The following is a 23,283-nucleotide window of genomic DNA, read 5'->3' as shown; positions in this document are numbered from 1 at the left end:
AATGCAAATTAAAACAATGAGATACTACTACATACCTATTAGAATGGCCCAAATCCAGAACACTGACAACAACAAATGTTGGCGAGGATGTGGAACAATAGGAACTCTCATTGACTGCTGGTAGGAAAGCAAAATGGTACAGTAGTCACTTTAGAAGACAGTTTTGCAGTTTCTTATAAAACTAAACATACTCTAACCACACCATCCAACACTCATGTTCTGGGTATTTACCCAAATGACTTGAAACCATGTCTACACAAAAACCTGCACATGGATATTTATAGCAGCTTTATTCATAATTGCCAAAACACAGAAGCAACCAGACATCCTTCAGTAGTGGATATCAGCAACCAGGGTATCCAGACAGTGGAATATTATTCATCACTAAAAAGAAATGAGTTATCAAGCCATGAAAAGACATAGAGGAAACTTAAATGCATATTACTAAGTTAAAGAGCCAATCTGAAAAGGAGGCTACATACTGTATGATTCCACCTATACAATATTCTGGAAAAGCCAAAACTGTGGAGACAGTAAAAAGATGATTGCCAGTGGTTAGGGGAAGGGAGGGATGAATAGGTGGAGCACAAAGGATATTTAGAGCAGTAAAACTGTTCTGTATGATACTATAATTGTAGATACACGTCATTATACATTTATCCAAACCCACAGAATGTACAATGAGTGAAACCTAATGCAGACTCTGGATTTTGGGTGATAATAATGTGTCAGTGTAAGTTCATCAGTTATAACAAATGTACCACTCCGGTGTGGGATGTTGATGGTGGAGGGGAGGATAGAGGAACAGGGGTACGTGGGAACTCTGTACTTTCTGCTCAATTTTGTTTTAAGCCTAAAACTGCTCTAAAAATAAAGTCTATTTTTCCCCTCCCTCAAGTCTATTTTTTTTTAAGTTTTAGGAGGGAAATTCATGAACATATTTAAAATTTTAATAGATCACTCTAGCTGCAGTAACCCATGTGGATGAAGATAAAGAGCAAAAATGGGTGCAGAACTTAACTGCAGTGGTCCAGGTGAGAGCCTGGTACTAGTTTGGTCTAGCATGGTGTCAAAGGAGAAAGTGAAAACACGCAGGCCCTAGAGAGAGGCACATTTCTGTGCCTAAATAAATCAATGAACTGCTTACCCTTAGTTTCCTCACGTATTAAAAAAGAGAGGGGGGGACATTTGGGGGTTGCCCAAGGGGCTTCATGATTTAGGAAGAACTTATCACTGAATTATATGTAAGGCAAACCAGAATTAACTGAGCATTTGATACAGTTTTCTTTTGTAATGGCAGCCCTGCATCAGACAAGAGCCATCAGGCAGATTATGATTTTTATGAGAGAATTTAAAAAATAATTTCTGAGGACTCTTTAAATATAATGATCCACTATTTTAGTAATAATCCTAATTGCAGTGATAGTGACCAATAAATATGATAATGCAATCAAACACCTAAAATGGAAATTTCTAGAAACCAATAAAAACATAGTGTTATTTATTTATTTTTATTTTTATTTTTTTTCACGGTACACGGGCCTCTCACTGTTGTGGCCTCTCCCGTTGTGGAGCACAGGCTCCAGACGTGCAGGCTCAGTGGCCATGGCTCACGGGCCCAGCCGCTCCATGGCATGTGGGATCTTCCCGGACCGGGGCACGAACCCGTGTCCCCTGCATCGGCAGGCGGACTCTCAACCACTACGCCACCAGGGAAGCCCAACATAGTGTTATTTTGAGTTGGATTTTTCTTTTGTTTATATTTCCAACTTTGAGTATTACTTGGTAATCCCTGTGTAACTTTAACAGAGTTTTGTAATCTTTGGACAGGTATTATTATTCATATATAATGTTCATAATACATTATACATTATAACATTCTTAATGTTCATAATATGCTAATACTTCTATTTCATTACCACTCTCTCATTCCTGTTCCTGTTTTCACTGAATGAACAGAAGTAAAAGATGAGAGAGATTTGAGACACCAAAATAATACCTCCTAAGGTCTTGGCTTATTCCATTTTGTAATCTCCCAGGAAAGCTCTTCTAAAAATATTAACATAAGAGTCTGTTAAGGGGTATGGGCGAAAAAATGCTAGATAATTAGAGCTAAAAGCTCACTGGTCAGCTAAGTCTTGACAAAGAGCATGTTTGAGTTTAGTAAAACATTTGCATAATTAAAAGACTGGGATAAGACAATGTAAATCTAGAAAATTTTGCTAGAGCTGGCTAATACTTGCCTAAAGCACAAAAAAACTTATTAGTTGAATCAATATTTTCCATTACTAAAGAAAAATCTGCTTTCTTGTTATAACTGAGAAAATTATTTGAGGACAATATATAATTATAATAAATGTATACATTATTTTAATGTTTCATGCTTTATGCAGAATTGGATATTTAATTACTGTGATTTTTTAAAAGGTATTGTGGTTAGAAAAAAAAATACAAGTTGGTACCTAAAGTGATACCTGGCTATCCATGATATATGTGTCCAAATCCAATGTTATTTTCTTTCTCAATATTTCATCAAGGCTACATGTAGTTTTAATAGCCAAGCTATCACCTGAATGCTATTAAAGAATAATCAGATCTGCTCAAACTTAATTTATATTATTTACCAAGGTAACAGATTCTAATTTTGAGGAAGATTGCTGACCATTTATACGATCACTAAGAACTAATATTTGGCTTATAAATTCTAATTTCATCTTTTGTACACTGAGGAAAAAGATTAACAATTTTATCCACATCAAGATGCTTGTTTTGAAGGATTGATTCCATCTCTTTGAATAGTTCCTTCTCCAGTTTGCTCATGTTGTCCAACATTGTTTTGGCTTTTTCCTGAACAATTAAAAAATAAAAATAAGTAAATACACAGACACACATGTGTGCATGAGTGCACATGCACACACATGAGTCTAACAAAATTCCAAACCACCTCTACAGACAAGGTTTGTTCATTCTGGTTTCAACTTCTGGTTTGGTTCTCCTTCTCCTATTATTTAGATAAAGAAAGAATGAAATTCTTTGGGAAAAATCATTGTTCTAGATTCAGTTAATCTATTAACCACAAACTATTAGTTATTTTTAATAGAAGATACAATAACAATTATGTAGTATTAGTCTATAAGCAAGAAACTTAAAAGACAAATAACAGGTCAATTGAAAATTTGATATTAATTGTGGATGGGGAAGGTTGCTGAAAACTAAGGCTGAAATATTTTTATGAATTTGCATCTTCTACATTTAAAACCAGCATTATCAGATTAAACAAAGGAAATAGAACAGTGATGTTCAAGGGAAAGAGCAACTAAAAGAAAAGTCATTTTCTCTGTGATTCCTCCTTGTATCAACAAGGGGGAAAAAGGTCATGATTCTTATAGAAAGGGGCAATTTTTAAGTTATTAATGAATTACCATCATCAGTTAGAGGGTAGATACTGACAGAAAAAGTGTATAAGAAGAGAGTTACTAGAAAGTGAGCGTAATTTAAAAAATTTGAACCATAATGGGGCAGAACTCCACAAAACAAGGATTCTTAACTTTGACCTATACTTCGGTATGAAATTGTATGCAATTTTTTCTGAAGAAACACTGTACTTCGTATCAGTGCAAAAAATGTATTTTATCGATAAATAGTATTAGAATAATTGGTCATCTCTTTGGAAAACGAAGTTAGAACCCTACTTCATAACACCCATAAAAATAAATTCCAGATAAAGAACTAAATTTTCTTATGCAAATATACATATATGTATTTGAAAGAAAATACAGAAGTTATATTTATTTTGAGGTGAGGCAGCCCTTTTGAAGCATGAAATCAAGAGGCCTTAAAGGAAAAGACTAACAAATGCAACTGATTAAATTTTAAACTTCTGTCTGACAAAAAAGTTAAATAAACAAACTGAGATTAAAAATTTTCTACACAACAAAGTTATTCACATATTTTTGCCTCTTTGAGGCAAAAGACAAAAACAACCAAGAATCAATTGAAAAACAGACTAAGGAAAATAATAGGCAAGTCATTTAAGAGGAAATACAAAGGCCAATAAACATATGAAATTTTCAACCTCATTAGTAATCAAGAAATATTAACTAAACTACCAGCAGGACTGACTCTCCCTAAAACACAAAAGTAGTTACTTACAGAGCTAGGACTAGAACCCAGCTCTTGGACACTTCTTCCCTCAAATCCCATTGTCTTTCCACTACTTCATGTTGTCAATCAACATTTAATACCTATTAAATAAAGCCTAAAATAGTAACTGCTTTTAAATTTTATTTCATTAGTACTTAGAAAAATGTCAATCGGCAATTTAATTTAGTTTAATGGGCATTTAGTAATAAGTCTACAAAACCCACCTCCCGGAAGCAGTATTTAAGGGGAAAAGGGAGCTAACAACTCTTGAGAACGATCATGAGCAATGAGAGCAGTGCAGAGGCTGCTCAGGAAGGAGGGAAAATCCCTCCAGAGCAGACATTCATGAAACATATCACTGAAGAACTTGAGCAAAGGCAAGAAGAACCAGGGGCTCATCATTTTTCACAGCACTGTGCTGAGTCTGGAGGATGGGCCAAGCCCATGGAGGGAATGACACTTCTGGCCTGGTGCACTGGGCCCTAGTCAGTGCACTTGACAGGCTCCTAGAACAAAACACTTGCCTCTCACTCCATGCCGCTAGGTTACAAAAGGGTGTTTACACTGTAGGTCAGAAGTAAAACAAAGTGGTCTCAGAAAAAAGCAGTAGTGTCAAGAATCTATAGCAAATAGAGGATCTGTACAGAGCTGTCTGCTTTAAGCATAAGCACCGGGGTGGGCCACGGGGGTGGGCCAGGGGGGTCGGGGAGGGAAAAGTATGGCAACTATGTAAACATACTACAGAAAAAGGATATAAGTAAATAATTGCCGAGGAGGAAAATTCATCTAATTCATTTAATGTAGAAAGAATGTAAATGTATATACCTTCACAAAGTAAAAGTTATTATAGGCAATAAAAATCAGAAGCGAAGCTGGTAGAAGCAGGTGAGAAAAGGTATAAGATGACCAATCTTTTCCTTCATTGCAAGGACTCAGTTGAGAGTTCTGAGAAAAGCCTTTAGGTAGCCCTTCCATTTCCTTCTAATCTATTTTTTTAATCTCTGGGGCAGAGATGGAAGAGGGCAGGAAGGCTGAAGAGGTATGAACTTTATAAAATTATTTGTCTACCCGTCAATCTATCTGTCCCCCCAAAATATATATCTACTTATTTCTGGAGATGAGATTGTGGGTGATGTGTTTAATCTTTTATTATGCTTACATTTAAAAATAATAAGCATTTATCTTTTTTAAAAACTTCAACTCATTATAATAATTATTATTTTAAGTCTATGGGGTGTCAAGTCATTTTCAATTAAAATTAATCTGAGGGTATATGATTAAGAACATTATCTTAGAGACCAGGTTAACTCCCCTCCAGAGGTTTTGTAATTTTTAGTGTGAGATACACTAAGAAAGCTACTTAAACTCTCCAAGTCTCAGATTTCTTATCAGTAAAATGGAAACAATAATAGTACCTACCTGATAAAGTGGTTGTGAAGATTAAATGAAATATCCCATGTAACAGTACCATGGTGCTTGGTGTATAATAAGTGTTCAGTAAATGTTAGCTATTGTTATTATGTTTAATATACTAAATTTCTCTGAATTCACAATACATTCTTCACCATTTTTTAAACCAAAGTTCAAAAATAATATAGCTTTATTATAGTCTAAGCATCTAAACTATTTTTAAACCTATTTTTATATAAAGGAAAGAAAGCTGAAATTTCAAAGTTCAAAATATGGATTGAATCATATTTTAAGTTATTCTTTTTTTTTTTTTTTTTTTTTGCGGTACGCGGGCCTCTTCCGTTGCGGAGCACAGGCTCCGGACGTGCAGGCTCAGCGGTCATGGCTCACGGGCCCAGCTGCCCCACGGCATGTGGGATCTTCCCGGACCGGGGCACAAACCCGTGTCCCCTGCATCAGCAGGCGGACTCTCAACCACTGCGCCACCAGGGAAGCCCTTAAGTTATTCTTAATGATAAAACAGAGAATATAATCTAATCATACCTGCTTATTATCTAGTATTTCCAAGGCCTGTTGATGTTTTTGGTAGAGTAGGTGTCTTCTGTCAGGCTTAATGTTAAACTGTGGCTTCTTTTTAACTGAGTCTTCAAATGTGGGTGAACTGGTGTCCAATAGTTGTGAAATATTTGGTACAAATATGAAAGGCTTAAAAACAGATCTAGAAGGAAAAGTATTAAGTTTGGTATGTGGGGATATAAAAATATTCAGCATTATTCTAAATCTTCTAAGATTCCCTCTAATTTCTACTAATTTATAACATACTAATTGTTCCTGTCATACTACTTATACCCATGCCTGTCTTCCCTGGTACACTGGGATCTCCTTTTGGGGCAAGGGATCATATTTTATTTAGCCTTGTATTCCCATGAACCTAACAAAGGGCCTGGCATATAAACAGTGTCAAGTAAAATTATAGTTCATCATTTTCTACTGCAAACTCCACTGTTGGAGGGTAAGAACAATCCTCAATGTAACAGATTGAGCATTAGGATTTAGGATGAAAATAAGCAGCAGTATTAATAAGGGACTCACAAGTTTTATTCCGTTTTCTGGAAGATATCTTTAATAATATGAAAGATTATAATACTAAGAGATAGTGAACATAAGATCACTTCTAAATGTAACATGCATTAAGTTTTATGAGATACCAATGATTTAAATCAAGGTAGTCTGTATATATACTACTTAAGATATAACCTGAACTATTGATATTTTGTTTTACATGTACGTATTTTCTAGATCATTTAACCTTTTTACTCTTACTCATCATCTAATATTTAATACTGAAATCTGCATTAGAAAACCAATCTACTTTTTTTTCTTGACAATTTTAAACATAGTTAGGGAAAGAGGGAGTAGGGATAACTGCATACCAGAAACTATAAACATTTTCATCCCATATGAATGAGAATAGTTATGGCAATGATACACATAGGAAAATGGCAGACTAAAACCTGAATAGAAAATGCATTCAAGAGACTTCCCTGGTGGTGCAGTGGTTAAGAATCTGCCTTCCAAGGCAGGGGACAGGGGTTCAAGCCCTGGTCCGGAAAGATCTCACATGCCACGGGGCAACTAATCCCGTGTGCCACAACTACTGAGCCTGCGTTCTAGAGCCCGCGAGCTGTAACTACTGAGCCCATGTGCTGCAACTACTGAAGCCTAGAGCCCGAGCTCCGCAACAAGAGAAGCCACCGCAACGAGAAGCCCGCGCACCGCAACGAAGAGTAGCCCCCGCTCGCCGCAACCAGAGAAAGCCCACGTACAGCAACAAAGACCCAACGCAGCCCAAAATTAATTAATTAATTAAAAAAAGAAAATGCATTCAAAAATTACTGTATTTGTGCAACAAAAATTTAGCCTGACAAAATCATCACCAAACTAATGACTCTACCCTACCCCTAACCCCCTGCCTGGTTTATAGTACTTTGTGACTTTACCTCTCAGGATCAGGAGTCCCTGTAAGGAAGTGGATGCAAGGAATGTTGGAGCCTTGAGGTAAAATAGAAACCATGCTTGCAGTGGTCAGGAATTCTCCCTCCATATTAATGCCACTTGGTTTATCTCGGAGAATTTCCATCATTGTTTCAAAGGTTATGTTTCCTAGGGAAATGAATTTTAAGACGATCAAATACATATGCATTTGCAGGTTGGTATCCTGCAATTATGAACTGCTTTCTCTATTGATAATACATAATATGAGACACTGGTCTAGGTATAAATTAAGTAAGATTGACTATAAGCAAATCTTGTATCATAACTGCTAGACTCACTGCACTGTCACAAGGAAGATTTTTTTCTAATATAAAATATACAAAATCTCAAAACATTGTAACAGGTTAAATCTGTTATTTCCTAAGAAGAAGAAATCAATAATGCAAAATACACTCAATCTCACTGCCCTTCCAAAAATTTTTAAGAGCTATGTAGTTAACAATTAACTGATGACATCAATAACTATTATCTGAGTCTATCCATTCTGGGAACCAAATATTAAGAGAATATTGTGCTTAGTTTCCAATATTATACAAGATGTTCTTTACAAAATAACAAATTATTTTTCCTGTAATATAATTTCTATGCCTGACATTAATACCCTTGTATGAAAGTGTGAATTGTAACCTGAGTGGGAATGAAGAAGGCAAAAGACATTATTGGCTAATGGAATTTGTATGTACATAGTTCCACTGGACTACTTTAAAAATTTAAATGTCCATCATGTGTGATGAAAATAAATGGCATTATATTCTGTTTTCTGCTTTCATAGGTAAAGTTTGATATTTTAAGGAGTTTTTTGAGAAAAATAGAAGAAAATCTATCTCTTTAGCAAACACAACATGTCCATGGTTACAGAGAACCTCAGAATCCCATATTTGGAAGGCATTTCCAACAAAAAATTTTAAAAGCCAATTTTATGCCCTCAGACAGCTCTGTTTCTTTCTATATATATCCATAGTCAAAGATGTGATTTAGGATCTATCTCATGACAAGATGAATAATCTTACTCTTCCACAATGCAGTCCTCCAGAAGTAGCCAAAATATCTTCTTCTCACATGATAATAATTCTCTTCTCCAAAATTTATGACTCAATTCTCCCTGAATCACATTAGAACTCCTTCAAATTACTACTAAGCTTAACTGAAATAAACTTTTCCTCTCCATCTGTCTTTTGTCTGTATTAGTCCTATCTTTTGTTTATCTTGGTCCTATCTCTGCCATCAGATTATAAATTCCTGATCTTTTGTCTGTATTGGTCATATCTCTGCCATTAGATTACAAATTCTCTCAAGACAAGAATGGGATTTTCTCTATTTAGTTCTCATTCATTCAACAAATATTTATTGAACACCTATTAAATGCCAGGCACTGTCCTAGGCAATGGACAGACAGACACAGACAGACAGAAAGACAGATATTGATAGATTTAAACATGGATACACAGCTCTGTGAATATAAAGAAATGAAAGTCTCCTGATCCAATTTCAATTGAGGTAACTACAGTTAACAATTCAAAAAGGATTTCTCCTGGGACTTCCCTGGTAAGACTCCACGCTCCCCATGCAGGGAGCCCAGGTTCGATCCCTGGTCGGGGAACTAGATCCCACATGCATGCCACAACTAAGAGTCCGCATGCCACAACTAGGAGTCCGCATGTCGCAACTAAAAACAAAAGATCCTGCATGCCACAACTAGGACCCGCTGCAGCGTAAATAAATAAATAAAAAATAAATAAATAAAACATAAATAAATAAATAATTTTTTTTAAAGAAAAGATTTCTCCTGAAGAGTTTCAGAACAGGTCTGAAACCTTTTCTTTGAATAAATGCAAGAAATTCTCATCATCAGAAGAAAACTGGTACCAGAAAATAGCCACTTAAAGCAACATATTTAAAATAAGAAATCAAAACTTCATGGTAAGTAGTGGAGGAAAAGGATTGACTGGGTCTTTAAAATGAAATTAAAATACAAAAATAAGTTTATATAAGCTTATAGTTAACAAGATTAAGGTTAAAATTTTATTTTTTTATTTTTATTTTTTATTTTTATTTTTGCGGTATGTGGGCCTCTCACTGTTGTGGCCTCTCCCGTTGCGGAGCACAGGCTCCGGATGCGCAGGCCCAGCGGCCATGGCTCACGGGCCCAGCCGCTCCGCGGCATATGGGATCCTCCCAGACCGGGGCACGAACCCGTATCCCCTGCATCGGCAGGCGGACTCTTAACCACTTGCGCCACCAGGGAGGCCCAAGGTTAAAATTTTAATATGCTAATTCTTAGAACAAAGAATGAAACAAGTGTAAGTTTTACAACAAAATGGTAAGAGAATTCGACTTTATTTGACTATTGCAGAATGATCATACAGATAATGATTGCAAAAATATATGAGGACTTCATCAAGTTTCTCAAGTCCTTCTCTTAATTCTTTTTTTTTTTAGTGTAAAATAATTTTATTTTATTTTTTTTTTCCTTTTTAAAAAATTTTTTGGAGTATAGTTGATTTACAAGGTTGTGTTAGTTTCAGGTGTACAGCAAAGTGAATCAGTTATACATATACCCACTTTTTTTTTTTTTTAGATTCTTTTCCCATGTAAGCCATTACAGAGTACTGAGTCGAGATCCCTGTGCTATACAGCAGGTTATTATTAGTTATCTATTCTTAATTATTTAATACTCAAATCATTTTCTTTTGAAGCACTTTGTCATGTTACTGCTCTCAGTTTTTCTTCAGTTGTCAATAGGTCTAACTCTCTGTCCATTTTTTAATTTGCCAGTGGTTTTGTATGTGACCTAATTAGTTATCTAATGTTAATTTCATGGGCTTCTGGAAATCTTGCATCTTTTGTAAGACTTTCAGTTTGTATTTTATTTGTATTGTGTTACTAATCATTAAGAGACATCAACAAAAATATTGATGCAAAGAAGAGGAAGGACAGTGTTAAGTCGGGAAAGATGTTTGAATGAGGACTAATTTTATAAATAGATGGTTCATGAGTGATTATCTTTATATTTAAGACTACCTTTGCTTCCTTATGCAACCCTTGTAACTTTGGGGCATCAGACTGAAAATTCAGATAAAATGGACATCCCTCCTACCATCCATCACAACTTGCTGCAATCTTTGCTTCATTAACCAGCTGATATATGACTAAAACGAGGTCATTTTTTTAAAGTACCTACATCTCCCCAATTTTCTTATATGACCTCCTAATTTTTCATGCTTGTACAAAGTTTATATTCCCCAAAGTATAATTCTACAAGAAAATTAAAATAGGATCACTAACATATAATTACTTACCTGAAAAACCAAAAAGAATAGATTTTAAAACTACGGAAAAAATAGACTATCAATGAGGTGTCCCATTAAATAAGTAAAAACACTCCTCAGCTTTCTTATATATCAAAACCAACCAATTAACAAACATAATAGAAAAATATTCCATTCACATTACCAGTAAAAAAATATCAAATATCCAGAAAAAAACTTAAAAGTCAAGTAGAAATCAGTAATCTAAGCTTCCACCTTAACAAACTAGAAAAAGAAGAGCAAAATAAGCTCAAGGCAAGCAGAAGGAAGAAATAATACAGATAAAAGCAGAAATCAATGAAATTGAAAGCAGAAAACAGAAAAGTCAATGAAACAAAAAGTGGTTCTTTGAAAAGATCAATAAAATTGACAAGCCTCTAGCTAGACTGACAGAAAAAGAGAAAACACAAATTACAAAATTACCAATATCAGAAATGAAAAAGGGGTATCATGACAGACCCTGCAGACATTAAAAGCATGATAAAGGAATACTATGAACAACTCTATACCCATAAATTAACAACTTAGAAGAAATGGACCAATTATTTGAAAAGCACATATTACCAAAGCACACTCAATATGAAATAATTTGACTAGCCCTATATCTCTTAAAGAAATTGACTTTAAAACTTCCAGAAATTTCCAGGCCCAGATGTTTCACTGGAGAATTCTATCAAACATTTGAGGAAGAATTAACTCCAAATCTACACAACCTCTTCCAGAAAATAAAAAAGGAGGAAACATGTCCTGACTCATTTAATGAGGCAAATATTACCTTTATACTAAAACCAAACAAAGACAGCACAAACAAACCAACACAGACCAATATCTCTCATGAATACAGATACAAAAACCCTCAACAAAATATTAGCAAATAGAACCCAACAATATGTAAAAAGAATTATATACCATGACCAAGGTGGGTTTATTCCCAGGATACAAGGCTTGTTCAATATTAGAAAATCAATGTACTCTATCATATCAACAGGCTAAAGAAAAAAGAGAATCATATCAACTGACACAGAAAACGCATTTGACAAACCTCAGTACCTATTCATGATAAAACTCTCAGCAAACAAGGAATAGTGGAAAACTACCTTAACTTGATAAAGTTGACAAAGTACATCTACAAAAAGCTACAGCTAATACTATACTTAATGGTAAATGACTAAATGCTTTCCCCCTAAGACTGGGAACAAGGCAAGGATGTCTGCTCTCACCATTCTTATTCAGTATAACGCTGTAAGTCCTAGCCAGCACAATAAGGCAAGGAAAGGAAATAAAAAGCATACAGATTGGAAAGGAAGAACTAAACTGTCCCTATTTGCAGATGGCATGATAGTGTATACATAAAAATCCCAAGGAGTCTATCCAAAAAAAAACCCCGAAAAACAAACCTCCTAGAACCAGTAAATTCATTTAGCAAAGTCACAGAATACAAGATCAACATACAAAAAAGTAATTAAAACAATCTGAAATTTTGAAAAGAAGTTCTTATTAAGAAACAATTTGTTTAGGCCCTATAGAAGAGAACTAGAGACACTGTTTTCTCATTTAGGTTGAGACTGCAAATTTTGTAGGTCCCACTTCACTTATAGAATCTATTCTAAAGTAATTTTGAAATGCAGACAAACTTAATAAATAAGATGTTCACATGATTTACAGTGGTAAAAGGGAAACAACCAAAGAGTGAACAATACCATTTGTGTCCTCCCGTCTACCAGTTACTATGTTCCAGAAGGTCATAGACTGTATCATGTCTGCCACTATGTGGCCCCATGCCTAGCACAGAGCAAGTGTTTATAAAAGATTTCTTTAACAACTACAAAAAATGTCAATATGGAAAACCTAGACAAATAAAATTATAAAAGTCTAATTAGAACAGAAAAGAAAAATTCAATAAACAGACAACCATATCTTGTTCTTGACTAGAAGGCAATATTATTAGATGTGAACTCTCCCCTAAAATAATCTATAGTTTTAATTCAAATCCAATCAAACCTCAAAAAGATTCTTCAGGGAGAAGCTGGAAAAATGATTGTAAAATTAACCTTGAAAAATGAACAGTCAAGGATTGTCAGGAAAATTCTGAAAAAGCAGAATAATGAGGAGGTATTTGTCCTACCACATTAAAAAAACCCCTGTAAATTCATTCATATTGTCCTTTGGCTCAAAAAGCAAGTATTGAGCACTTATTACGTATACTTACACTGTTCTAAATGAAACTGGACAAATACAGTAATCTAATTTACACTTGGGTTTACTTAGGAATTTAATATTTGATAAAGTTGGTTTGGCATTTCAAATCAACAGAAAAGATAATTCATTTAAAATGTGGTGTTGAGATCACTGGGTAATCATTTGAGAAGTGAGAAAAAAACTGTAATCCTAATTAATTCATATTTTATTTTAGAATAATTCCAGAAGAATTATAAATTAAAAAAATCAAACTATAAATATAAGATGTAGATAACCATTTCTGGTACAGTGAAATGGCCATTCTAAAAGCATGACATCAATGCTAGAAACCATATAAGAGCAATTCCACATGGGACAGAATCAACCATTTTATTATTACTTTTCTATTTATGCCAGCTATTCTTTAGCCCTTTTTATCCTTTCTTGCCCTCTTTTGAATTTAACAAATATTTACTATTCTATTTCTCCCCTGTTAGCTTATTACTTATATATTCTTTTATTATTTTATTAGTTTCTCTTGACTTATTACAGTCTGCCTTAAATTAGTTCTTCACCACTTCGTTAATACAAGGGCCTTGTAACACTTTAACTCCAATTACTGCCTCCTGTTTTTAGTGCTATTCTCATACATTAATTCTGCTGTGTTCATCTGGGTCTTCTGAGAAGCAGATGCCACAACATGAGATTAAATGTACAAGGATTTTATGAGGGAAAATGCCTATGAGAGAAAATGGGGAGGAAGCTGGACTGTGACAGAAGTCCGAACCTGGCTTTACTAGAGAGGGAAGAAACGTTGGGTGAAAGTGACCTAGACTGCCATGCCACCTAAGGAAAGCTTTGCGAGGCCCACAGGGAGTCTTTGACCCAGAGTCGGCCATCAGAGGAGTCCAATGACCCCAGGAATGGGCCTGCCTTAGTCTCCCTGCTGCTTTCAGTCATTGGCCAGGAGCAGCCTGTGGGAAGCGCAGCCTTAGTACTACATGAATTCAATGCACAACAGAATTTGAGCACTGCAGCTATGGCCATTGGTCATAAAATTATTATTATTTTAAACAGACAATATTCATTTAGTTTCATGCACGTATTTACTGTTTCTGTTGCTCTTCATTCACTCCTGCTTACCTTGCCTCTATCAAAGATAATTTTTCCTGCCCGAAGAATGACCCTTAGTATTCCTTTTAATGCCAATTGGCTAGTGACAAATTTTCTCAATTTTATTTCAACTTTATTTTTGGAGGATATTTTCAGTGGGTATAGAATTCTAAATTGGTAGTCATTATCTTTCTCCATCACTTTACAGATGTCATTTTATAGTCTTCCAGATTCTTTCCCTTCTTTTGAAAAGTTATCTGTCAGTCTTATAGTTGTTCCTTTGAAGATAATATATATTTTCTCTCTGACTGCATTTAAGATCTTCTGTTTCTATTTTCCCCCTTCAGCAATCTCACTACGATGTGCCCAGGTGTGGTTTCCTTTTATTTATTCTTGGGATTTGCAGAGCTTCTTGAAGCTGTGGCTTGATGACTTTTATTAGTTTGGAAAAATTCGTGGCCAGTATCTCTTCAAATCTTGCTTTTGCCCCTCCATATTCTCTCTCTCCTTTCCTGCTGGGACTCCAACTACATATATATGAGACCTTTTCAATGAGTCCTATATGGCTCTCACACTGTTGTCCATATTTTCCAAACTCTTATCTCTGTTTCAATCAGGGAACTTTCTACTAATCTTCCAGTTCACTAATATTTTTCTTCTGCTATGTCTAATCTGTTGTCAAACTAATCTATTGAATTCTTAATTTCAGTTATTATAAATTTCTATTATTTCCATTTGGTTCTCTTTTATAGATTTCAGTTCTCTGATGAAATTCTCCATCTTTTTGTCTAATTTTCTTTCTTTTTTTTTTTTGGTTTTTTTTGTGGTATGCGGGCCTCTCACTGTTGTGGCCTCTCCCGTTGCGGAGCACAGGCTCCGGACACGCAGGCTCAGTGGCCATGGCTCATGGGCCTAGCCGCTCCGCGGTATGTGGGATCTTCCTGGACCGGGGCACGAACCTGTGTCCCCTACATCAGCAGGCAGACTCTCAACCACTGCACCACCAGGGAAGCCCTGTCTAATTTTCTTGAACATATAAAACATACTAATTTTAAAGTCTATATCTGATAAAACTAATTTGGGGATAACCAGTGGGTTGGTTTCTACTGTCTGTTTTCTCTTGATTTTCAATCATTTGGTCCTATTTCTTGGCATGTCTGATAATTTTTTATTGAATGTTGGACACTATAGATTAAAATCTGTAGAGGCACTGCATGATATTTTCCTCCACAGAGTATTTAATTTTCTTCTGGCAAACAGATGTAATATAGGTAGATTACCTATTGATCCAGCTGAGACTGGTCTATTCTGTTTGTTCTTATTCCTAAAGTGTAGCCTTTATGGGGTTTCAACTGAAAGCCTAGGGTATTTCCCAGGCCTCTTCTTCTTGGTTGTTCATCAAATCCAATTTTTGTCCCTAAGGCCTTGTGAGACTGCCAAAATCTCTACTTTTTTTTTTTTTTTTTTTTTTTTGCGGTACGCAGGCCTCTCACTGTTGTGGCCTCTCCCGTTGTGGAGCACAGGCTCCGGACGCACAGGCTCAGCGGCCATGGCTAACGGGCCTAGCCGCTCCGCGGCATGTGGGATCCTCCCGGACCGGGGCACAAACCCATGTCCCCTGCATCGGCAGGTGGACGCTCAACCACTGCGCCACCAGGGAAGCCCTCTACTTAACTTTTTAAGCTCTTGGTAACTAATCCTACAGAGTCTCATCCTACATATGCACTGCTTAGAAGTCAGCAACTGCTTTAAGGAGAAATTGTGACATAGAAGGTCAGACTCTTCTCAGAGTGCACATAGTCTTTTCCCAATCTCCTGGATCTAGGCCCCTCATGTCCTAACTGTTTTGGGTGTTCACCATGCCTTCAAACAGTGGGTTTTATTTTCCCAGCTTTTAGTTATTCTTGGGGAGAGGTTAGTCTAGTACTAGCTACTCCTTGTTAACCAGAAGCAAATGTCCAGCTTTGTGATTTTAACCACTCCAATATTATGCCTCCCATTTATTAAATACATCAGTCTCTTTTTACCCTCAAGTAGTATCAATTTCTGAATAACAGTAATGAATGTGATAGACCCATACTGTAACAAGTAGAGTTTAAAAAAATAACACAAAACATATAGTTCCTGTCAGCGGATAAGATATTTTCAGATACTTTGTATGGAAATGTTTAATTACTTCATTAAAATTAGTTCTAAAGAAACAAATAACTTTCATTTAACATAGTTGGTTGACCACAGGTAAGTTTTTCCTCTCTCTCCAAACCCTACTACAATGACAGCAAAGGAATAAAAAATGAAATTACTCACAAAGACAAAGAAAGCATGAAGAGCAAGAATTTCCCCCCATCCCCATGATATATGAGAATAATTAAAAGAAAAAAAGCTTACATCAAGTCTGTACCCAGGTTGTGATTTTTGTGACATTTCAAATTAAAATAAAACTGATTTCCATATAAAACAGTCTAATGTTCCACCCTCAGTTAATCACGCAAACTTACAACTGTTTTATGTTAATAGCAAATTTTCACTTTCTCCATAATATAGCTATGACTTCAAATTCAAGAAAAATAATGTATAGACAACTTGTTGCAGGAGCAATATCTTTCTGTTAGTTTTGGAAAAATGCAGGAAGGAAAAAAAAAGGATACACCTGAAAACAACCCTTAATATTAAAACTGAACAATAAAGCAAAAGCCATCCACACCTATCTATCACACACATAGCTTCTGCACCTGGTGAGATTTTAGAATGATTCAAATATAAATTCCTGTAAATGGCAAGTTTTAATGAAAACAGTGTCAGAACCATAACACTGTATTAACACAGGTATTATGAAAATGTTTTCTGTAGTCAAAACCTACAATTCTCAAAATGAAAGAAGGATTTACATAATCACTTGAGTAGGATAACTATAAGTAATCCACTTGCAAGCACTGGATAAGTACTGAGACTGCAGTGGCAGGGTTCACTACAATGAATGCAAAACACAGGGTACAATTTCACTGCAATTTAAACTAGTTATTTATAATACAAGAGTGAATATAGATACAATTTGAATATACATGCAGCACAGTTAATAGCTATCAGGTAAGAATAGTTGTAAAGAAGAGAGGTAGGCTCTTCCATCTAGAAAACTCATAGGAAGAATTAGCCATAATGTACTAGTAGACAATTTTCTATAAAAGTACTGGAAAGACATTTATTCTTTTGGCAAATCACAGAAAGTTGGATGAACTATATTTCATACTTAGGGGAAAAATAAGTTTCATGTCAGATGCATCTATTACTATAATATTTTATGCATTTCAAATCTATAATTCAGTTATTTTGTAGTTAAATATAACAGAATTAATTATTATGATACAGTGGCTAATTAATTTATAATTCTTTCTACCTATTTTTTCTTCCTTTCATCTGATCACCCTAAACCTTATGATTCTTGACATTTTCCTCTCCGCCTTAATTATGTGTTATTATTCTTCATTTTTTAAGAATACCTGCTAATTTTATGTCCTAAGCCTTTAGGTTTATTGCCAGAAAAAAAGGATACAACAATGATCTTCGTTAAACTATCTGCAAATTATAATTTAATTCAATTCAACTAATAATCCTTTGTTAATTTAACAAAAAAAAGAAACTTACTAAGCACACACACACTAGTGCAAGACACTGAACTAGGTGCTCAGAGAAATATAAGGACAAATGAGAGTCCATTTTTTTTTCAATTTCATACAGGAGATAAATGAAGAGCACAAACACAACTTCCTCATTTGTAAAATGAAGATAATACCTACTTCACATGGTTGCTTAAAGAAAATAATGTAATCACTTAGCACAGTGTCTAGCCTTTGATACTTTTTTTTTTTTTTTGCGGTATGCGGGCCTCTCACTGTTGTGGCCTCCCCCGTTGCGGAGCACAGGCTCCGGACGCGCAGGCTCCGGACGCGCAGGCTCAGCGGCCATGGCTCACGGGCCCAGCCGCTCCGCGGCATATGGGATCCTCCCAGACCGGGGCACGAACCCGTATCCCCTGCATCGGCAGGCGGACTCTCAACCACTTGTGCCACCAGGGAGGCCCCCTTTGATACTTTTTTAATAAATAGGAGTAGGTGCTGCTGCAGCCAGTACTCTGTCTCTACTTTTACAATGACAGTAAGCCTAAAATCAAAATCCTTAGGATAACATATTTTAGCATTTTCTACACATGTACCTATATGAAAAAAGATAGTTTAAATAACCTACTTATAAAATGGCAAACTAATATTAAGAAACTTTATAGGAAACTTTTCAAATGACAACATTCTTCTGGAAATTAAAATATAAGATATTAAATACTTTGAAAACAATGATGTTAAGGCATTCTAAAAACATTCTGTCACAAACTTTTTTCTGCTCTACATATAATTAATTTGTTTAATGAATACTTGAGAAGCAAGTATTCATCACTGACTTATCTATCTCTGAGTAGTTGCTTTCTGATTGATTTATAGAACCATTTTATCCTTCAAGTGAAGGAAGATAAATCAGTCACAGATTTTTATGAGTGGAAAGACCCTTTTAGCATTTATCCGCCACCCAATAATCTTCTAAATAAAAGTTATTTTTCTGGAATTATTTGGAGGCGAATAGACAAAGGTACATTACTAATAATTTTTTAAGAGTTAGTAGTAACCAAATATAAAAATGGGGAAAAAATATATTAAGAACAGGAAAGTTATTTAAAAATTATAAATTTTCAATAAACTTAAGAATATGGTTAACCTCACTAATAGGAGAAATATATTTTAAAGTAATAACATGCCAGTTTTGCCTAAAAATTTAACAAGATGGAACAAAAACAATATCCTATATTGGTAAATATATTAGAAAATGGGCACTCAAATATTGCTGGTGGAAATTTAAACTGATGTAACTTTTCTGGTGGTCATTTTGGCAATGTGTTTCAAAAGCCTTAAAACATGCACATGCTTTGACCCCACATTCTACTTGTAGGAAATTATTCTAGGAAAGTAATCATGGATGTGAAAATAAAGAAGCTATGAGCATACTGTAAAATTTTCAGTGGTAGAAAACTAAAAATGACCTAAATAACAGAGAATTTGTTAACTAAAGTATGATTCATACAATCAATCTTTACTATATAATGATAAAATACAACCACATGGAAATAAATATTATACCAAAATAATAGAATACTATGCATCTGTTAAAAATGAGATAGTTCTATATATATTAAAATAGAATGATCTACATTATATATTGGTACCTAGAGAAAACTTATGTGCAGAAGAGTGTGTATGGCATGCTACCATTTCTGTAAAAAGGAGAACAAGAATACCTATACATATTTGTTTCATTAAGCATACATCATCTCTGAAGGCATATACAAGGGAATGCCTGTAGGAAAAAGGACTGAACAGGGGCATGTTAGAAAGGAGAGGCTTCACTGTATACTCTTGTATACTGCTGAATTTTGAATCATGTGAATATATTTATTTTTATAAGTAAAAGAATGTCATAGAATATTAAATGACATGCAAAGGAGTTCTGCTTTCATTTAGGCTGAGTACGCTTCTATCATACTAACCCTCCCTCAGATAACTATAAACTTGGGACAAAATACACTAAGGCTCTTTACCGTGAGCAAAAGCAGGAAAATTCTGGAGGAGGGGTGACACTTGGAAGATGGGATGAAGCACAGAGTAAATTTCCCACTTTTGTTACGGCTTTAGCCTGAGGGAAGGCCATGGTCAATGCTGTGCAATGTGGCGCAGGCAGTTATAGAAAACCTTGGTCTTTCTGGCCTGAAGAACCAGAGGCCAACTACTGGTACTAGAAGGTGAAGGGAGAATCGCAGAAAGGAGAGAGTTATAGAGAGCAACCCCCAAATTCTTTGTAAAAAAAAAACTCTGCCCAAATCTCCATCTGTTTCATGAATCAGCATATGTGGGGGAGAATGATAGCAGCTCAGCTAAAGATAAAAGAACGAAACTGAAATTTGAGCTGCTGACCAGGAGACAGACTTTGCAGACAGAACACAACCAATTCAATTGCTAAATCAAAAGTTATTGATATTTCTTCCTAGGTGAGTTTTGGTGATTGGTGGCTTTCAAGGAATTGGTTCATTTCCTCTAAGTTACTGAACACACTTAGAGCTGTTTATAGTGTTTCCCTATTATCCTCCTAATGTCTATGGGGTCTATAATAATATGTTTTCCTGACATGTAACTTGTGTTTTCTTCTTTTTTTTCATTGTGGAGCTGTTTCAATTTATTAATCTTTTCAAAGAACCAGCTTTTAGTTTGATCCATTTTCTCCACTGTTTTCAATTTTACTGATTTCTGCACTTTATTATTTCTTTCTTTTCTTTGCTTGGGATTTTTTTGTTCTTTTTTTTTCTTTCTTTTTTTTTTTTTTAGTTTATTAAGGTGAAAGTTTACATTGTTGATTTGAGACCTTTCTTATTCTCTAGTATAAGCACTTAATGCTTTAAATTTTCCTGTAAACACTACTTTTGCTGCATGCTATAAATTTTGGTATATTGATTTTCATTTCATTCCACTCAAAATATTTTCTAAGTTCCCTTGAGACTTTTTTTTTGACCCATACATTTAAAGTGTGTTGTGTGGACTTCCCTGGTGGCGCAGTGGTTAAGAATCTGCCTGCCAATACAGGGGACACAGGTTCGAGCCCTGGTCTGGGAAGATCCCACATGCCGCAGAGCAACTAAGCCTGTGCGCCACAACTACTGAGCCTGTGCTCTAGAGCCTGCGAGCCACAACTACTGAAGCCCGCGTGCCTAGAGCCCATGCTCCACAACAAGAGAAGCCACTGCAATGAGAAGCCCGCGCACCGCAACCAAGAGTAGCCCCTGCTCGCCGCAACTAGAGAAAGCCCGTGCGCAGCAACGAAGACCCAACGCATCCAAAAATAAATAATAAATTAAAAAAAAATAAAGTGTGTTGTGTGATTTCCAAGTATTGGGGATTTTCCAGATATCCTTATGTAACTGATTTCAAATATAATTTTATTATTGTCAAAGACTGTACTTTGTTATGTCTCTTTTTAAGATTTGTTTTATGATCCAGGATATGGTCAACTTAGTGTATGTTCCATGTGCACTTGAAAAGAATATGCATTCCACTGTTGTTGGGTGGAGAATTCTATAAACATCAGTTAGATCCAGTGGTTGATATACTGTTCAATTCTTTCATATCCTTGCTGATTTTCTGTCCACTGGCTCTTCCCATTACTGAGAGAGAAGCATTACAGTCTCCACCTATAATTGTGGAACTGTCTACTTCTCCTATCAGTTCTGTTAGTTCTTACTTCATATATTTTGAAGATTTGTTGTTAGGTTCGTATACGTTTACCATGGAGAAAATAATAACCCTGAAATGACCCTTTTTTGATTATGTGATATGTCTCTCCCTGATAATGTACCTTGCTCTAAAGTCTACTTCATCTAATATTTATATAGCCAACCCAGCTGTCTTTTGATCAGTGTTTACATGCTATAACTTCTCCCATTCTTTTACTCTTCGCCTACTTAAAGTAAGTCACTCGTACACAGCATATAGCTGAGTCGTGGTTTGTTTTTTTACTTCAGTCTGACACACGTCATCTTTTAATTGGTATGTTTAGACCATTTAACAATTAATGTAATTATAGATATGTTGAACTTTAGATCTACGTTATATTGTTTTATGTTCGATGCTTCTATTTTTATTCTTCCATTTCCCCCTTCCTGCCTTCTTTTTGAATATTTTCTTAGTATTCCATTTTAATTCATGTGTTTGGGTTTTTTTTACTGTATCTTATTACATAGCTTTTTAAATAGTTGCTCTAAGGCTACAATATATGTAATTAAATTATCTGTTTACTAGAATCAATATTTTACAGCTTTAAGTACAATGTAGAAACCTTAACACCATATGTACTCCCCTCTTCATACTGTGATTATCATGTATATTATAGGAAATGTAATTTTGGCTTATAACTGTTAGACACATTTTTAAGGTCTTAAGAGGAGAAACATGGTATTATATTTACCCCAATATTTACCATTTCTGTGGCTCTTCCTTCATCCCTGAAGTTCCATGTTTCGCTGTGCTATCACTTCCCTTCTATCTAAAAAAATTCCTTTAGCATTTCTTTTACAGCAGGAATACTGGCAACAAAGTCTCTTAGTTTTCCCACATGGCGGGATGTTTTTATTTCACCTTCATTCCTGAAGAATACTTCGTCTAGATACAGAATTCTTTTCTTTCAGAGCTTTAAAAATGTTGTTTCATTGCCTTTAGGCATCTATGGTTTATAATGAAAAACACACAGAAATCATTTTTTACCTACATATAATGTGTTATTTTTCTTTAGCTGCTTTTAAGCCTTTTTGTCTTTGGTTTTCAGCAGTTTGTGCATTTAGGCATGGATTTCTTTTCATTTATCTTGTTTGACGTTTGCTAACTTTCCTGAATCTGTAAATTTAAGTCTTTTGCCATTTTGAGAAGTTTTCAACCATTATTTATTTTAAAACTTTTCTGCATCACACTCTTCTCTCCTTCTGAGACTCTAATGACTCTAGATGTTTAGGTATTATCCCACAGTCCCTAAGGCTCTGTTCTGTTTCTTTGTTTCAATTTTTTTTCTCTCTGTGTTCATATTAGATAATTTCTACTGATCTATCTTCAAATTCACCGACACTTTCCTCTGTCATATCCATTCTGCTATTGAGCCCATCAGAGGAATTTTTTACTTTAGTTACTGTGTTTTTCAATTATAAAATTTCCATTCAGTTCTGTTTTATAGCTTCTATTTCTCTGCTGAGATGCTCTACTTTCCCATTCATATTGGGAGTGTTCACACTTAAAATAGCTGCTTTAAAGTCTTCATTTGAATGACACAAATGAACCTATCTACGAAACAGGAACAGACTCATGGACATAGAGAACAGACGTGATTGTCAAGGGGGAGAAGGTTGGGGGAGAGATGGAATAGCAGGTTGGGGTTAGCAGATGTAAGCTATTATACATAGAATGGATAAACAACTAGGTCCTACTATATAGCACAGAGAACT

At 35.2% G+C, this 23,283-nt stretch overlaps 1 protein-coding gene across 2 annotated transcripts in view; it reads right to left on the bottom strand.

The window, feature by feature from the left end:
* Window positions 1-273: 273 nt before the first annotated feature.
* SCRN3 (secernin 3) overlaps window positions 274-23,283 on the bottom strand; it is a 36,708-nt gene continuing 13,698 nt past the window's right edge. For both annotated transcript variants that reach the window (XM_060106808.1, XM_060106807.1), the window contains exons 6-8: window positions 7,554-7,716; window positions 6,097-6,271; window positions 274-2,847 (exon numbers count right to left, since the gene is read on the bottom strand). In XM_060106808.1, the coding sequence (XP_059962791.1) occupies window positions 2,677-2,847; window positions 6,097-6,271; window positions 7,554-7,716 (509 nt within the window). In that variant the 3' untranslated portion in view covers window positions 274-2,676. The remainder of the gene's footprint in view (window positions 2,848-6,096; window positions 6,272-7,553; window positions 7,717-23,283) is intronic.

The sequence above is a fragment of the Mesoplodon densirostris genome, chromosome 8 (genome assembly GCF_025265405.1).
Source record: "Mesoplodon densirostris isolate mMesDen1 chromosome 8, mMesDen1 primary haplotype, whole genome shotgun sequence".
In the NCBI taxonomy this organism is placed as follows: domain Eukaryota; kingdom Metazoa; phylum Chordata; class Mammalia; order Artiodactyla; family Ziphiidae; genus Mesoplodon; species Mesoplodon densirostris.
This window is presented reverse-complemented; position numbering and strand designations above follow the sequence as displayed.